General features: G+C 35.2%; 1 protein-coding gene across 1 annotated transcript in view; it reads left to right on the forward strand.

The window, feature by feature from the left end:
* TMEM232 (transmembrane protein 232) overlaps positions 1–15,713 on the forward strand; it is a 289,360-nt gene that overhangs the window by 41,004 nt on the left and 232,643 nt on the right. The window contains exons 5-7 of the mRNA XM_044266111.1: positions 3,150–3,249; positions 6,757–6,923; positions 11,186–11,319. Of these exons, the coding sequence (XP_044122046.1) occupies positions 3,150–3,249; positions 6,757–6,923; positions 11,186–11,319 (401 nt within the window). The remainder of the gene's footprint in view (positions 1–3,149; positions 3,250–6,756; positions 6,924–11,185; positions 11,320–15,713) is intronic.

Here is a 15,713-nt window from a genome sequence, read left to right on the forward strand (position 1 = left end):
TGAGATCATGACCTGAGCTGAAATCAGATGCTTTACCAACTGAGCTACCGAGGTGCCCCATCACTATGTCATTTATTTTTAAAAAGATTCCTGTATCTTCTTATCTGACAGTTTAGACAATTTGCACAGGTTCACGTAATAGCTGTGAATACTTAGAACTTAACTTGCACAATGCTTTGCACAATGATCAGTGCTTTAGATGAACTAAACATATTAATTTATTTAAGCCTTATAACAATCCTAAAAGGTAAGTGCTATCATTGGCCATTATTTTACAGACTGTGACATAAAGAGTCTAAGTTTTTTTTTTTAAGATTTTATTTATTTATTTGACAGACAGAGATCACAGATAGGCAGAGAGGCAGGCAGAGCGAAAGAGAGAGAGAGGAGGAAGCAGTCTCCCTGCTAAGCAGAGAGCCTGATGTGGGGCTCGATCCCAGGACCCTGGGATTATGACCTGAGCCAAAGGCAGAGGCTTTAACCCACTGAGCCACCCAGGTGCCCTGAGAGTCTAAGTTATTATTCAAGGTCTCAGCAGAGAAGGTTTTGAAACCCAGTGGACTCTCAGCCATAATGCTATACATTTACCTTGGGTCTCAGATTTACTAATTTTAAAGTCTACTCCTTATTGTTCTAGATAATATAAATTAGCTAGTGGAAATAAGCATGCTCTATAAGTACCTTTGATTTCAGACAAGAAGCCATTTCATTTATCCTTCTTGACTTTGTAGACTTTTTATTATATATCTAACAGTCAATTGGAAACCTCCCTTTTGATCTTTTCTTTTTGACGGTATGCTATACCGAAAGTATGCTATACTGGAAGTTATTGCTAGGGAAGCATCACCCACCTTCTTATACACCATTTTTTGATAAAGTAGTATATAGTTCAGCATTATGAAGAGCCAGAAATATTTGATTCGATAATATTATTTACTTTCACAATTTGTGTGCCTTCTTTCCTCATTATTTATTCTGAGTGGAGAATCATCTTAAGTATTAAAGTCTATTTAACTGAAGCGTAGAGAATAACATATAAGCAACAATAGTTTAATATATTTTTAATAGAAATATAGAATGTTCTTCAAACATCTGTAAAAAACCATGGAGCACATAATCAACCATTAAAATCTCACACATAATAAATATTATTCAGTATTTCTATTTCACTGTTAGATAATAGAGTCTGAAAAATTAAGAGAAGTAGTCATAGAAAGAGAAGGAAAGAAGGGTAGTAAGGAATAAAGGAAGGAAAGATGGGAGAGTGAAGAAAGAGGAACTGACAAGGAGAGATCCAGTTTAAGAGGCAAAGCTCAAGCTGTCAAGCTACAGAAAGAATAGGTACACAAATGAGACTTGAGGAAATATGCACAGAGGGTCCCAGAATATTTTAGAGGTATAGAAAGGCAGATTTTAAAATAAAATTTAGGCTTTCAGAATATTATAGATGAAAGCTTACAAAACCATTTTCCCAAGCATAGTTTCAACGAGGGAGAGCCTCTGGATCAGGTGAAACTTACGACCAAATTGGGGTATAATCAGTGATCATGCAAACTGATCTGTTTTTCATTTATTTTTCTATTTTGTATGATGTGAAATTCTTGAACATGAATTTTCCTTTCAACATCCATCTCTAATCCTTGCAAATTATTTCCCCTTTGATTAATTTTCATCCATTGTGTATAACAAGGGGTATTTTTATTTTAATATTCACACTTAGAATACTGCAGTATTCTTTTAAATGACAATTTCCACTTCCCATCTAACTTCAATCTCTTAGAGAAGCATAGTATTTTATCAAAGTGGTCTGTATGAAGAGATCCCTTGGATATGCTTTATAAATGTTTTCTTTTTTATTTAAATCTATAAATGGTAGATATTTATAGTATATAGATACATTTATAAATATTGATGGTGCATTCTCAGAATTTATTTTACCAATAGAATTTTGTGATAAAAATACTTGGAAATCTCTGCTATCATAGAAAGTTCATGACTTTTGGTTCAGCACAGTCTTGGGCTCAAAGTTCAGTCATGCCACTTATTTGTTAAATTGTCTTGGTTGGGGGCGCTTGGGTAGCTCAGTGGGTTAAGCTTCTGCCTTCGGCTCAGGTCATGATCTCAGGGTCCTGGGATTGAGCCTCACATTGGGCCCCCTGCTCAGCGGGGAGCCTGCTTCCCCCCGCCTCTCTGTCAGCCTCTCTGCCTACTTGTGATCTCTGTCTGTCAAATAAATGAATAAAATCTATAAAAAAATTGTCTTGGTTGAATCACTGAGACTTGTAGAATCATTTTTTTTACTTTATTATTATTACTTTTTACATGTGGATCTGACAGTTAGTACCCTGCATCATTGTTAGGAGAATTTGGACTACATGTATCTTGATAGTGATATTGTTTTATTTGTTTTTGTTTTATTTGTTTTTTTCCATAGTCTTATGATTTAACAATTTAGGAATTTGTTTTCCATTTATTTCTCTAGTTTGTGGGTTTTTTCTCATATTCTGTGAAAATTTCGCACATCATATATTTTTGCAGATATTCCATTTTTTGTATTCTATGTAAAACAAACTTGCTACACATGAAACTTCCCAGAGGTAAGATAGTAGTGTTTATTTAACAATGAATTTTTTTCATAAGGGAATCCCAAGCATAGTTTTTCTCAAAACTATCTAAAGAAATGTTTTTTAAACTGTTTTGACTGAGACTCATAGACAGAAATATCTTTTGCATTGCAATCCAGCATACACATAATACATACTGATTTATATACCAAAACAAGGAGCTGTGCAGTGTACTACGATATTTTCTTTTCTTTTGTTTAAAAATCCCCTCTCAATTGATTTCATGAGTCACTTAAGGGGCATGACTTGCAATTTGAAAAATACTGTTCTGTAGGACATGGAACAAAATAGCATTCAGTATTGGTCATTATATATAATGTAGAGGTGATTTATAAAAGTTTCTTGGGACCGGTATTTCAACCTTGATATAAATGTTTTAAAGTTATTTCAAAAGCACATAAGCTCAAGTGAGTTTGAAATTGTTTCATCAAAAGCAAATGTAATAATAAAATGGTTTAGTTTCCATATAGTTTCTAAACGTTTATTGATGCAACACAAAAATACTTTTTCTTTTTCTTTTGACAGATTGGCTATTTGGTCTTCTTACGACTTTTTATATATTTCCTGCATGGTCACCTAGAAAGTTTTAAGCAACATTTATTTAGGCTTCAACCATATTTGTACGGTAGACTATCTTTTATTTTCTACAGTTATAAATATTTTATGTTATGGTTTGAGTAGCTCGCACTATCACTATAAAGAACATAAGCTGTATTTTATTTTTCATGAAAAGTGATAAGTACAGTATTGCAGAACACAGATTCTGGGCTAGACTGTGTGGGTTTTACTTTTAACTTTTCTACCTAACTAAGTACATGACCTTGCTCATGACTCAGTTTCCTCATCTGTAATAGTTTCTACCTCTCTAGATTTCAAGTTTAGTAAGGTAATACTAGTGACAATGTAGATGCTAAACTAGAGTAAGAAGAGTGTGGATGCAGGGCACCAATTAGTTATGACATTAGTTGAGCAGGAGATGTTAAAGATTATGAACTTTTAAAATGGGAATGAGATAGAGTAGAATAGTTTTGAAAAATGTTGAGGAGGAAAAAGACACTAAATTTGATGATCAATTGATGTAGGCTGTATGTAAAGGAAAATGAGGAATTCCAGAGGAATCTAAAATTTTACATATAGATTTTACAAATACAGATTTTACAAATACATATAAATTTTACAAATACAGTCAAGATAATGGTACTCTACACTGAAAAAATCTTGAAGAATCATTGGACATGTTGAAATTTGAAGGTCACTCAGGTATATATATACAGTGAGCAGTTGGAAATACAGATTTGGAACTAGGGAAATAAGCAAAGACTGGGATTCACTTATTTCATAGATACTGATGTAGATGATTTGATGGTCATCCATGTTATGATAGCTGAAATAAGCCTTGGGTGGGAGGTATTGAGGATGGAGAAATTAATTCTAGGAAAAGGCTTGGGAAACATAAACATTTAGTAGATAATTGGAGTGCCATACATCAGTAAAGGGAAATAAAAGGGAGTAATGACACAGTAATCTCAAGAGGGGAGGTTCAAGAAGATCAATATCATCAAGAGATATAGAAGTCTTAAATATTAGGAAGTCTGAAAGTTGATGGGATTATGTAAGCAGAAAATCACTGTTGATCTTGGGAGGGTTCCCACTGGAGAGGTGGAAGCAAAATTCAGATTGGAGGTAAACAAAGTACCGGGAAAGTTTAAGCAGAAGACAGAGACGGTGAACTATTACAGAAAGCTTAGCTATACAGGGAAAGAGAAATAGATCAATAGCTTAGATGAGTAAACAAGGTAAAGAAGCAGTTGTACTTCTTTGTTTCTAATTTGGATGCCTTGTATTTCTTTTTCTTGCCTAATTGGTCTGGCTAGGACTTCTAGTACTATGTTGAATAAAAGTGGTGAGAATGGACATCCTTATCTTGTTCCTGATCTTGGAGGAAAAACTTTCAGCTTTTCACCCTTGATTATATATTAGCTGTGGATTTGTCATATGCAGCCTTTATTATGTTGAGTTACATTCCTTCTATACCTGCTTTGTTGAGAGTTCTTTTAATTATAAATTGATGTTGATTTTTGTCACACACTTTTTCTTCATTTATTGAGATGATCATATGATTTTTAGCTTTCATTTTTTTAATGTGATGTATAGCATTGACTGATTTAAGGATTTTAAATCATCCTGTGTCTCTGGAATAAATCCCACTTAATCATGGTGTATGATCTGTTTAATGTTTTGCTGGATTTGGTTTACTAATATTTCATTGGGGATTTTTAAATCTATGTTCATCAGGGTTATTGGCCTATAATTTTCTTTTCTTGTGGCATCCTAGTATGATTTTGGTAGGGTAATGTTGGTCTTGTAAAATGAGTTTGGAAGAGTTCCTTCAAAGCTCTTTTGTATTTTGAAAGAGCTTGAGAAGGAATGGTATTCTCTTTGAATGCTTGGTAGAATTCATCAGTGAATCTGTCTGGTTCGGGACTTTTGTTTGTTGGAAGGTTTTTGATTAACGATTCAATCTCCTTACTAATAATCACTCTGTTCATATTTTCTGTTTTATCTTGATTCAGTCTTTTCAGTTTTATGTTCCTAATAATTTATCCATTTATTCTAGGCTGTCTAATTTGTTGGTGTATAATTTTTTCATAGTAGTCTCTTATGGTCTTTTGTATTTAATTTTTTTTATCTCTTGTATTTCTAATGTAACATGTCCCTTCATCTCTCTCTCTTTTTAAAAGACTTTATTTATTTGAGAGAGAGTAGAAGAGAGCATGAACAGGGTGGGGGCAGAGGGAGAAGCAGGCTCTAAGCTGAGCAGAGAGCCTGATGTGGGGCTGGATCCTGAAAATCTGGGATCAAGATCCAAAGCTGAAGGCAGACGCTTAACTCACTGAGCCACCCAGGTGCTCCATTTCTCTTCATTTCTGATTTTAGTAAAGGCTTGTCAATTTGTCTTTTCAAAAAACCTTTTTTTTTAAGTTTTAAATAAACATTTTTGGTTAATGGACTAAATAAAAAAACAAGGTCAAAAGAGGAAAAGATTAGTATGTTGTAGGATAAGAGATAAAGAGACTCAAGATACAAGAAAGGGAATATTTGGTGGAAAAAGTCATAGAGGAGGGAATAGGAGAAAATAGTAGAAGTGTTTTGGAGACTGAGCAGTAAATTGCAACACTACTACAAATTCTGACAGTTTGAAACCAAGACAAGACTACAGACTAGCAGAATAAGAATTTATGTCTGTCATATCACTTGTTTTGAATTCTTCATACATTATAATCCTCTTTTTAACTCCTCACTGTGTTCAGCGTAGTGACTCATCAAATAATCAGATGATAGTGGCAAATAAATTTTGAAAAATTTGAATAAAATTTCAAGATCTCACATTAGCTTGTTATTGTAGATCTATCCCAAGAAAACCAATAACTTTGTTTCATATAAGGATAAAATCCTTAGATTTCACCCTTTTATCAAATACTGTTAAGTAGAGCCTTAGCAACATAATGATTTTTACCTGGGGCCATTAGCATCTGCTTCCTCACCATGTAGCCATCCAGTAAAAGAGTAGTTATTATCATTTTTTCCAACTGTCAATAGATTGAAATTCAAAAATTGTCTAAAAGTTTACAAAAAGAACAACATAAAGATAATTCTATTAAATACCACCTAGTGTTATGTTGACATAATTGTAACTATACTTAAAATATATTCTTTAAAATAATCAACAGCAATAACATCTTGAAAATGAATAAAACTGGAGAATATAGGGTTAACAGTGATGATTTGTTTGTAGGATTACAGTTTCTAAGTATCTATTATGAATAGAGTATGTTATAACTCACCTGGAATTTTCCAACCATTGTTGTGCACTAACTATACTTAATTGGACATTTGACCATTATGCAATTGCTGTTCTGAATTATATTAACTCTTATGTATTATTTACCTTGTAGTTTCCTATTATGCCAGCAGGGGTCATACATAGCATATAAATCTTAGATGGGGAAATGTATAGCAGTTTCAACATCTAAGAATTGAATTTAATTATATTTTAGTAACTTAAAGACAAATGAAATACAATGCAAGATACTAATGAAATATTTATCCCAAATTATTTTTCTTACAATAGCACTTTGTTTCTCTGGAGACTCATACCACAAGTATCCAAACATCTTTTCAAATGTGCAATTCATTCTGAAAACCATGGAAATTATATACAAAAGAGAACTCCTTTCTGGATCAATTTTTAGCCCTGTGGAAAACAAGAAAAGCCATAAGAACATAGATTCTGATATGGTGAGTATATCCTATGCATAATGAGTCAGATAATATTGATATGATTAAGTAATTGTGCTTGCCAATACTGTAACATTGTTGAAGATGAGGTTAGCTGGTGGTGTGGGTAGGGCAAGAGGTTCAAATAGCAGAAACACTAAACCATATGCACATTTCCTGGACAGCAGTTAATAGTATTAGTAGTGAGACATCAATATACACCACTACTACTTTAAATAGAGTAATGTCATAATACTTTTTTCCTTATAGATTTCATCTCAGCTGTATAATTGGAAATAATAATGTAATTTAGATTAACTTATAAATGAGGATTTTAAGATATTATATTTGTATTAAAAGGAAAGTGCATAAAGTATAGACTATTAATGACAGCAATTGTAATACTTGATGCTTCCATAACTCATATGTAATAACATTTAAAATGCTATTAAAGTCTACTGAAGTATTTTTAAATGGTTCAGAATTGAGGAAATAAAATAATCCCTAGTATGTGAAAAATTGTTTTTTAATTTCTAATTTGGATATTAGTGATCAACATTAAACTGTCCCAATCATGGAATTCCTTGGTATGTAATAAACTATGTATTATGCAAATAGATATACAGTGAGCCATATAATTGTTCACATACATTATAGGCTGATATAAAAAACAAACTTTAATCTCTGGGTCATATGTATTTCCTTCTCTCACATATACTCCAAAAGAATGCAGAGCAGCAAACACTTTCCCGAAGAAGACATAAATGGCCGACAGACACATGAAAAAAATACTCAACCTCACTTAGCATCAAGGATGTACAAATCAAAACCACAATGAGATACCATCTCGTATGGGTCAGAATGGCTAAAATTAACAGCTTAGGAAACAACAGATGTTGGCAAGGATGTGGAGAAAGGGGAATCCTCTTATACTGTTGGTGGGAATGCCAACTGGGGCAGCTACTCTGGAAAACAGTATGGAGCTTCCTCAAAAAATTTAATAGAGCTACTCTACAACCCAGCAATTGCACTTCTAGGTCTTTATCCAAAGGGTACAAATGTACCAACTCAGAGGGGCACATGAACCCCAATGTTTAAAGCAGCAATGTCCACAATAGTCAAACTATCGAAAGAGCCCTAATGTTCATTTTATGTAACTACAGTGGAATATTACTCAGCCATCAAAAAAGTATTACTCGGCAATAATGAAATCTTGGCACTTGCAGCAACATGGATGGAACTAGAGGGTATTAGGCTAAATGAAATAAGTCAGAGAAAGACAAATACCATATGGTTTCACTCATATGTGCAAGTTAAGAAACAAAACAGATGAACGGAGGGGAACGGATGGAAAAATAAAATAAGATGAAAACAGAGAGGGAGGCAAACTGTAAGATACTTTTAACTACAGGAAACAAACTGAGGGTTGCTACCCTCAGTTTGGGGAGCTGGCTACAGGGATTGGGTAATTGTGTAATGGACATTAAGGAGGGTACTTGAAGTAATGAGTGGTGTTGTTTGCAGCAGATGAATCACTAAATTCTACCTCTGAAATTATTATATTTTTTAAAAAAGAATATGCTGTCTAAAAAGCAAAAGAAAGAAATCTATGTTCTTATCACTCTTGCTGTACAAAGGCTACAAGGAAGAGGAAGGTTCCTGCTGTACAGCTTTGCCTGAGCTGGAAGGGGCAAAATGTCAACACATGAGAAGAATGTATCTGCTTAGGGGTGCCTGGGTGGCTCAGTTAGTTAAGTGTTGCCTCTTGGTTTTGGCTTAGGTCATAGAGCCCCATGTCCGTCTCTGTGCTCAGCACAGAGTTGTCTTGTCCATCTCTGTTTCTGCCCACCCCGGCCCCACTCTGTCCCTCGGTCTTGAGCTCTTTCTCTCTCAAATAAATAAATTTTTAAAAATTAAAAAAAAAATAATTTCTGCTTAGTGTGGGACAGGTCACTAAGTCTGTGCCTTTTTCCACAAAGAACAAAGAGCATAGTTTCAATCTTTTCTAAGTTCTATTTCAGCTCTATACCTCTGATTCTGTGAGGGGATTATAACAGATTTTAGCCTATCAGATTTATTGTTCTCTGTTTTCTCCTCTCATTCCCACACAATAGAAAGAATTTGAAAGATAGTGTAGCCACAGTACAGCTAAAATTTCTGGTTCAGATAACTAATTCAGTGCTTGATTACATGTTTGAACATTGTTCCCCAGTTTCAGCTCAATTTCTTCAGTATAGCTTGGTCTAAGCCAGCCTTTCCAGTTCAGTTGAGTACTTACCCATTCAGTACCCATCTCTCTCACCTACTGGGAGAAGACAGGAAGAATCAGAGAGGAAAATGGGAGTAAAAACAATACATCTGTATTCATCCCCCTCCTTTTTTTGTTACTGACATGCCACATTGGGGGATTTGAGGATTTATTCCTATAGCCCTCATTCTCCGGTAATGCTAAAAGGTCTGTGACAGCATATTTTGACCACTGCAAAATACTTTGTTTTTAGTATACATACCAGCATTGGAGTAAAAGCACAAGCATTTAATTTGTTTTCCAAGTGCTGCCATAAAATTGCTGAAAAGATAAAGAATTCTGTAGGATATACATGTTAGGATACACACAGTATGGGTGTTAGTTCTATTTAAGAATAGGAAATTTCCTTTCCCTGGTGCTAGAACCCATTTCATCTTTTAATATCCTTTAAAGCTGATCCAGACGCAAGGTTTCCATTGACTTTGACAAATGGTGCACTTTAATTAGCTCTGTGGCTTTCAGAGCCAGAACACTGGATTGAGTTTTCCACTCTGTATGTTGCTCACTAGCAGAGCTGAATTTGCTGAGTACAGTTGTCCCATGAAAATAACAACATAGTTTTTTGGAGATAGTGGATTAAGGTCAACTGAAATGTGGTGAACCCTTTACTAAATAGCTTCATCTGTTCTAAAGTACAAGTAGTTTTCTGAAATCTAGGAAACACACAGAGTTTACATTCAAGTGTAACTAGCAGTCTTATCCTCTAATGCTTTAAGTACTCGGGAAGCCAAAGTCATCTAAATATGGGACATTTTGTGCTATACTACAGTTGTACATGGTTACTAAGATTGGGTTAGATTGAGACACAGGTTCTTTATTTTTTTTTTTAAAGATTTTATTTATTTATTTGTCAGAGAGAGAGGGAGAGAGAGCGAGCACAGGCAAACAGAATGGCAGGCAGAGGCAGAGGGAGAAGCAGGCTCCCTGCCGAGCAAGGAGCCCGATGTGGGACTCGATCCCAGGACGCCGGGATCATGACCTGAGCCGAAGGCAGCTGCTTAACCAACTGAGCCACCCAGGCGTCCCTGAGACACAGGTTCTTTAAAATTAGAAGCATTATTCTATGATTCATATCCTATTATCTAAGTTGCACATTTGTGTTGAGAGGTTCTTTTATGATAATGTCAACCATCCCCCAGATGATTGAAAACAAGGGTGAAGCTCAAAAAGCTATCTCTGAACAGCTAAAATACATCCCATTCTTCAAGGCTCATGTGAAAAGCAATTAAGACATTAGGTTTAGGTTAACAATCAAGGGGAATCAAAATTTGCTGCCCCAAAATAGGACTCTTTGGCACAAGGATTATTTTGGGCTTTTTTTTTTTTAAGAAATCACAGACATAGGAGAAGCTGTGAAAACTAAGTAAAAGTTACCCTTTTTGTAAGAGATATTTACATTTTAAGAGAGGTGTCCATTCCTTTGGGTGTCTCCCTCTGTACTAAGAGGATGACTCTAAATCTCTAGAAGCTCTTTTCAGTGGAGAAGGCAATGACAAATTCTGCATAACAACCTTACCCTTGTTTACTAGGCTTTTCCTATTAACATCCATAACTGTGCATCCCCCCTTTTGTCTTTAGCTAGAGAAGTTATATAAGATAATGTCTTGGGTCATTTTGAAAAGTATTCCTGGGTGTCTCCCATGGTATACATGGAGGTATACAGGAGGTATACATGTTATTAAACTTATGCTTGATTTTCTCCTGTTAATCTGTCTTTTATTACAGGGGGTGCAAAAGTCTCAGCCAAGAACCTGGAAGGGTAGATGGAAAATTATTTTTCTTCCCTTACACTATATATATATTTACAAAAGTATACTTAAGTAAGTTGCTCTGTTTGGTGTAACATGAAGTTTAAGAAAATAATGCATTTTCATTTGAATATTTTAAGTTTATTTTCATGTTTATTCAAGTCAAATAGCTCATTTTCAGATATATTTTTATGTTTTAATTCCAGGAGCATTTGCAACTTAATCAGGGAGGATATGAAGTTAACCACCTGCTCTGGCACTGTGTTGCTGCCTGGTCATGTGTTCAGAAGAATAGTTCTCAGCTGAATAAGGTGCTTGAACATCTCATCTCTCATAAAGTGCAGCTTCAAAAGAAATGCTGGTAAGAGGGATTCTATAAATCCAAAGTAATTCATGGAGACACCTTTGTGTTTAAATGTTAAATAACCTTTGTTCTAAAATGTTAATCACACCTTAGTTGACTATGAAAATAATTTATAATCTCAGTTTCAAATGCATGGGCAATTTATATATTTTGTTTTAGTTCATTTCATCAGTAAATTGTTTCTATCTCTCTCTCTCTCTCTCTCTCATTTTTTTGCTAGATTGCATGCATGTATTGCTTAATTTATCTTTATCAAATGAAATTTGTTATTGATAAGAAGTACCTCCCCCCATTTAAAACATCCCTTATTTTTTAAGTTGTTGAACAACATCAGTGAGGTACAGTTTATTGTCCTTGGAGGAAATACATTGAGATTCTGTTTCTTTATGCCTTACTTGTAAAGTGTAACAAAAATAAATCTTGACCGATAAATGTTAGTTTCCTCCTGTACATATATTAATTTGAGAAGGAAAAAGAAGTCTTATATTACTACCAATGAGTAAATAACATTCAATGGAAGGGAGAAGAATTTTAAAGGAATATTTCGGAAGAGAGCGATCAGAGGAGATATCCCTGTTCAGTATTTGAGGATAATCAGAATTCTTAATTCCTCTTCCAATGCTAATGGTAATAATAATACTAATTATAGTAATAATAATAAGAATAATAGTAATAATAATAAAAAATCTGTCATGCCATAGCCAAGTTGCAAATTCAATAGTCATATAGTTTTCTTAAAATTAGTTCCTGTTTTTAGGCCTCTGGCTGCCCACGCTACACCAAAGTCCTTTGTATATATAAATTCTAAGAATCTGGAGAATTCCTTATGAAGGAAAGGTGTTTTCCTAGTTTAATTTGAAGTTTTTGGGATTCTAGATAAAATAAAGTTTTCTGGAGGATGGCTTAGAGATTGCTTAATTTCCTAGAAATAGCCTAGTTCAGAAGACATTTCATCAAGAACTTATTCTGTCTTATCCTGTGATGGGAGAAATCTACTCAATATTGCAGTTAACAAAGATTGTGATTCTTTTAAGTTTTAAAACTAAGGATAATTTCTTTAAATGGGAAAATTACAATACAAATAGAATATAATTCTAATAAGCATATATTAATAGAGAGCTGATAAATATGACAAAAATTAGAGATTCTCACTGGTGCAAATTTGGTTATTTTGAAAGCCATGGAGATTTCAAACCACTCTTACCATAGAAAATAAGTTGTAGGGGATTCATAGATACAATTTAGTTTTCAAAAGGGGGTAGAACTAATTTAGCTCTTGAAAGACTCTACCTTGATTTAAAAAATAAGGGAAATTGCATTTTAACATATAAAAATACATATTACATGACTGTCAAGTTTATTTTCTTTTTTTTTTTTATTTTTCAATTTATTTTCAGAAAAACAGTATTCATTATTTTTTCACCACACCCAAGCTGTGCCCTCCATAATACCCACCACCTGGTACCCCAACCTCCCACCCCCCCGCCACTGCAAACCCCTCAGATTGTTTTTCAGAGTCCATAGTCTCTCATGGTTCATCTCCCCTTCCAATTTACCCAAAAGCACATACCCTCCCCAATGTCCATAACCCTACCCCCCTTCTCCCAACCCCCCTCCCCCCAGCAACCCACAGTTTGTTTCGTGAGATTAAGAGTCACTTATGGTTTGTCTCCCTCCCTATCCCATCTTGTTTCATGGATTCTTCTCCTACCCACTTAAGCCCCCATGTTGCATCACCACTTCCTCATATCAGGGAGATCATATGATAGTTGTCTTTCTCCGCTTGACTTATTTCGCTAAGCATGATACGCTCTAGTTCCATCCATGTTGTTGCAAATGGCAAGATTTCATTTCTTTTGATGGCTGCATAGTATTCCATTGTGTATATATACCACATCTTCTTGATCCATTCATCTGTTGATGGACATCTAGGTTCTTTCCATAGTTTGGCTATTGTGGACATTGCTGCTATAAACATTTGGGTGCACGTGCCCCTTTGGATCACTACGTTTGTATCTTTAGGGTAAATTCCCAGTAGTGCAATTGCTGGGTCGTAGGGCAGTTCTAGTTTCAACATTTTGAGGAACCTCCATGCTGTTTTCCAGAGTGGTTGCACCAGCTTGCATTCCCACCAACAGTGTAGGAGGGTTCCCCTTTCTCCGCATCCTCGCCAGCATCTGTCATTTCCTGACTTGTTGATTTTAGCCATTCTGACTGGTGTGAGGTGATATCTCATTGTGGTTTTGATTTGTATTTCCCTGATGCCGAGTGATATGGAGCACTTTTTCATGTGTCTGTTGGCCATCTGGATGTCTTCTTTGCAGAAACGTCTGTTCATATCCTCTGCCCATTTCTTGATTGGATTATTTGTTCTTTGGGTGTTGAGTTTGTTAAGTTCTTTATAGATTTTGGACACTAGTCCTTTATCTGATATGTTGTTTGCAAATATCTTCTCCCATTCTGTCAGTTGTCTTTTGGTTTTGTTAACTGTTTCCTTTGCTGTGCAAAAGCTTTTGATTTTGATGAAATCCCAAAAGTTCATTTTTGCCTTTGCTTCCCTTGCCTTTGGCGATGTTCCTAGGAAGATGTTGCTGCGGCTGAGGTCAAAGAGGTTGCTGCCTGTGTTCTCCTCAAGGATTTTGATGGATTCCTTTCTCACATTGAGGTCCTTAATCCATTTTGAATCTATTTTTGTGTGTGGTGTAAGGAAATGGTCCAATTTCATTTTTCTGCACGTGGCTGTCCAATTTTCCCAACACCATTTATTGAAGAGGCTGTCTTTTTTCCATTGGACATTCTTTCCTGCTTTGTCGAAGATTAGTTGACCATAGAGTTGAGGGTCTATTTCTGGGCTCTCTATTCTGTTCCATTGGTCTATGTGTCTGTTTTTGTGCCAGTACCATGCTGTCTTGATGATGACAGCTTTGTAATAAAGCTTGAAGTCCGGAATTGTGATGCCACCAACTTTGGCTTTGTTTTTCAATATCCCTTTGGCTATTCGAGGTCTTTTCTGGTTCCATATAAATTTTAAAACTATTTGTTCCATTTCTTTGAAAAAGATGGATGGTACTTTGATAGGAATTGCATTAAATGTGTAGATTGCTTTAGGTAGCATAGACATTTTCACAATATTTATTCTTCCAATCCAGGAGCATGGAACATTTTTCCATTTCTTTGTGTCTTCCTCAATTTCTTTCATGAGTACTTTATAGTTTTCTGAGTATAGATTCTTAGCCTCTTTGGTTAGGTTTATTCCTAGGTATCTTATGGTTTGGGGAGCAATTGTAAATGGGATTGACTCCTTAATTTCTCTTTCTTCTGTCTTGTTGTTGGTGTAGAGAAATGCAACTGATTTCTGTGCATTGATCTTATATCCTGACACTTTACTGAATTCCTGTACAAGTTCTAGCAGTTTTGGAGTGGAGTCTTTTGGGTTTTCCACATAGAGTATCATATCAAGTTTATTTTCAAAAAACTCTAAGAGTTACCAAATAAGCAAGTTTAAAGAAATACTGAGATAGTAAAAGTGGCTTATTAAGATTAGCTAATTCTGAAAGTCAAGGAATTATTTCTTTAACCAAATTTCAGTTTTACTGTACCGCATCAACATTGATTTAGTTTGTTAATGAATTATCTTGTTCACCCAACCAACCAACCAACCAACCACAGGCCCCAAATGTCACTTGCCCCAAGTTTTCAAACTCTAGTGTATAATATACATAATATAATTGTAGTTTCAACCTCCCCCAGAAATTTTGTCTTAAAAAGGTCAGCTAGAAATTTTTCAGTCTACACCAATGAGTCTACCACTTGGACCCTCTCCTTCCTCCTTAAAAGATGAGATCATCTGCATGATGACACCTTGCTTTTCCCCCTAGAAAGCAGCCTCACCTAGAATAATCCTTTTCTTTTGTTAACAACTTTCTTGCCCCAATGACCCTCCCTCTATAAAAACCTTCTAACTCCGTGGAACTACTCTCTACTCAATAGATGGGGTGCTGCCTGATTCAGGAATCTTTTTTTTTTTTTTTAAGATATTTATTTGACAGAGATCACAAGTAGGCAGAGAGGCAGACAGAGAGAGAAAGGAGGAAGCAGGCTCCCTGCGGAGCAGAGAGCCCGATGCGGGGCTCAGTCCCAGGACCCTGAGACCATGGCCTAAGCCCAAGGCAGAGGCTTTAACCCACTGAGCCACCCACGTGCCCCTGATTTAATAAAGCCAATTAGAATGTTGAATTTACTTGCTTGACTTTTGTTATTTAACAGTCTTTAAGGTAGTGATTTTCTTTTTTTTTTCCAATTTATTTATTTTCAGAAAAACAGTATTCATTATTTTTTCACCACACCCAGTGCTCAAACTTAGTATTTACAGATTTGGGGCCATTGGAGAT

The sequence above is a fragment of the Neovison vison genome, chromosome 1, assembly GCF_020171115.1.
Source record: "Neovison vison isolate M4711 chromosome 1, ASM_NN_V1, whole genome shotgun sequence".
Lineage (NCBI taxonomy): Eukaryota > Metazoa > Chordata > Mammalia > Carnivora > Mustelidae > Neogale > Neogale vison.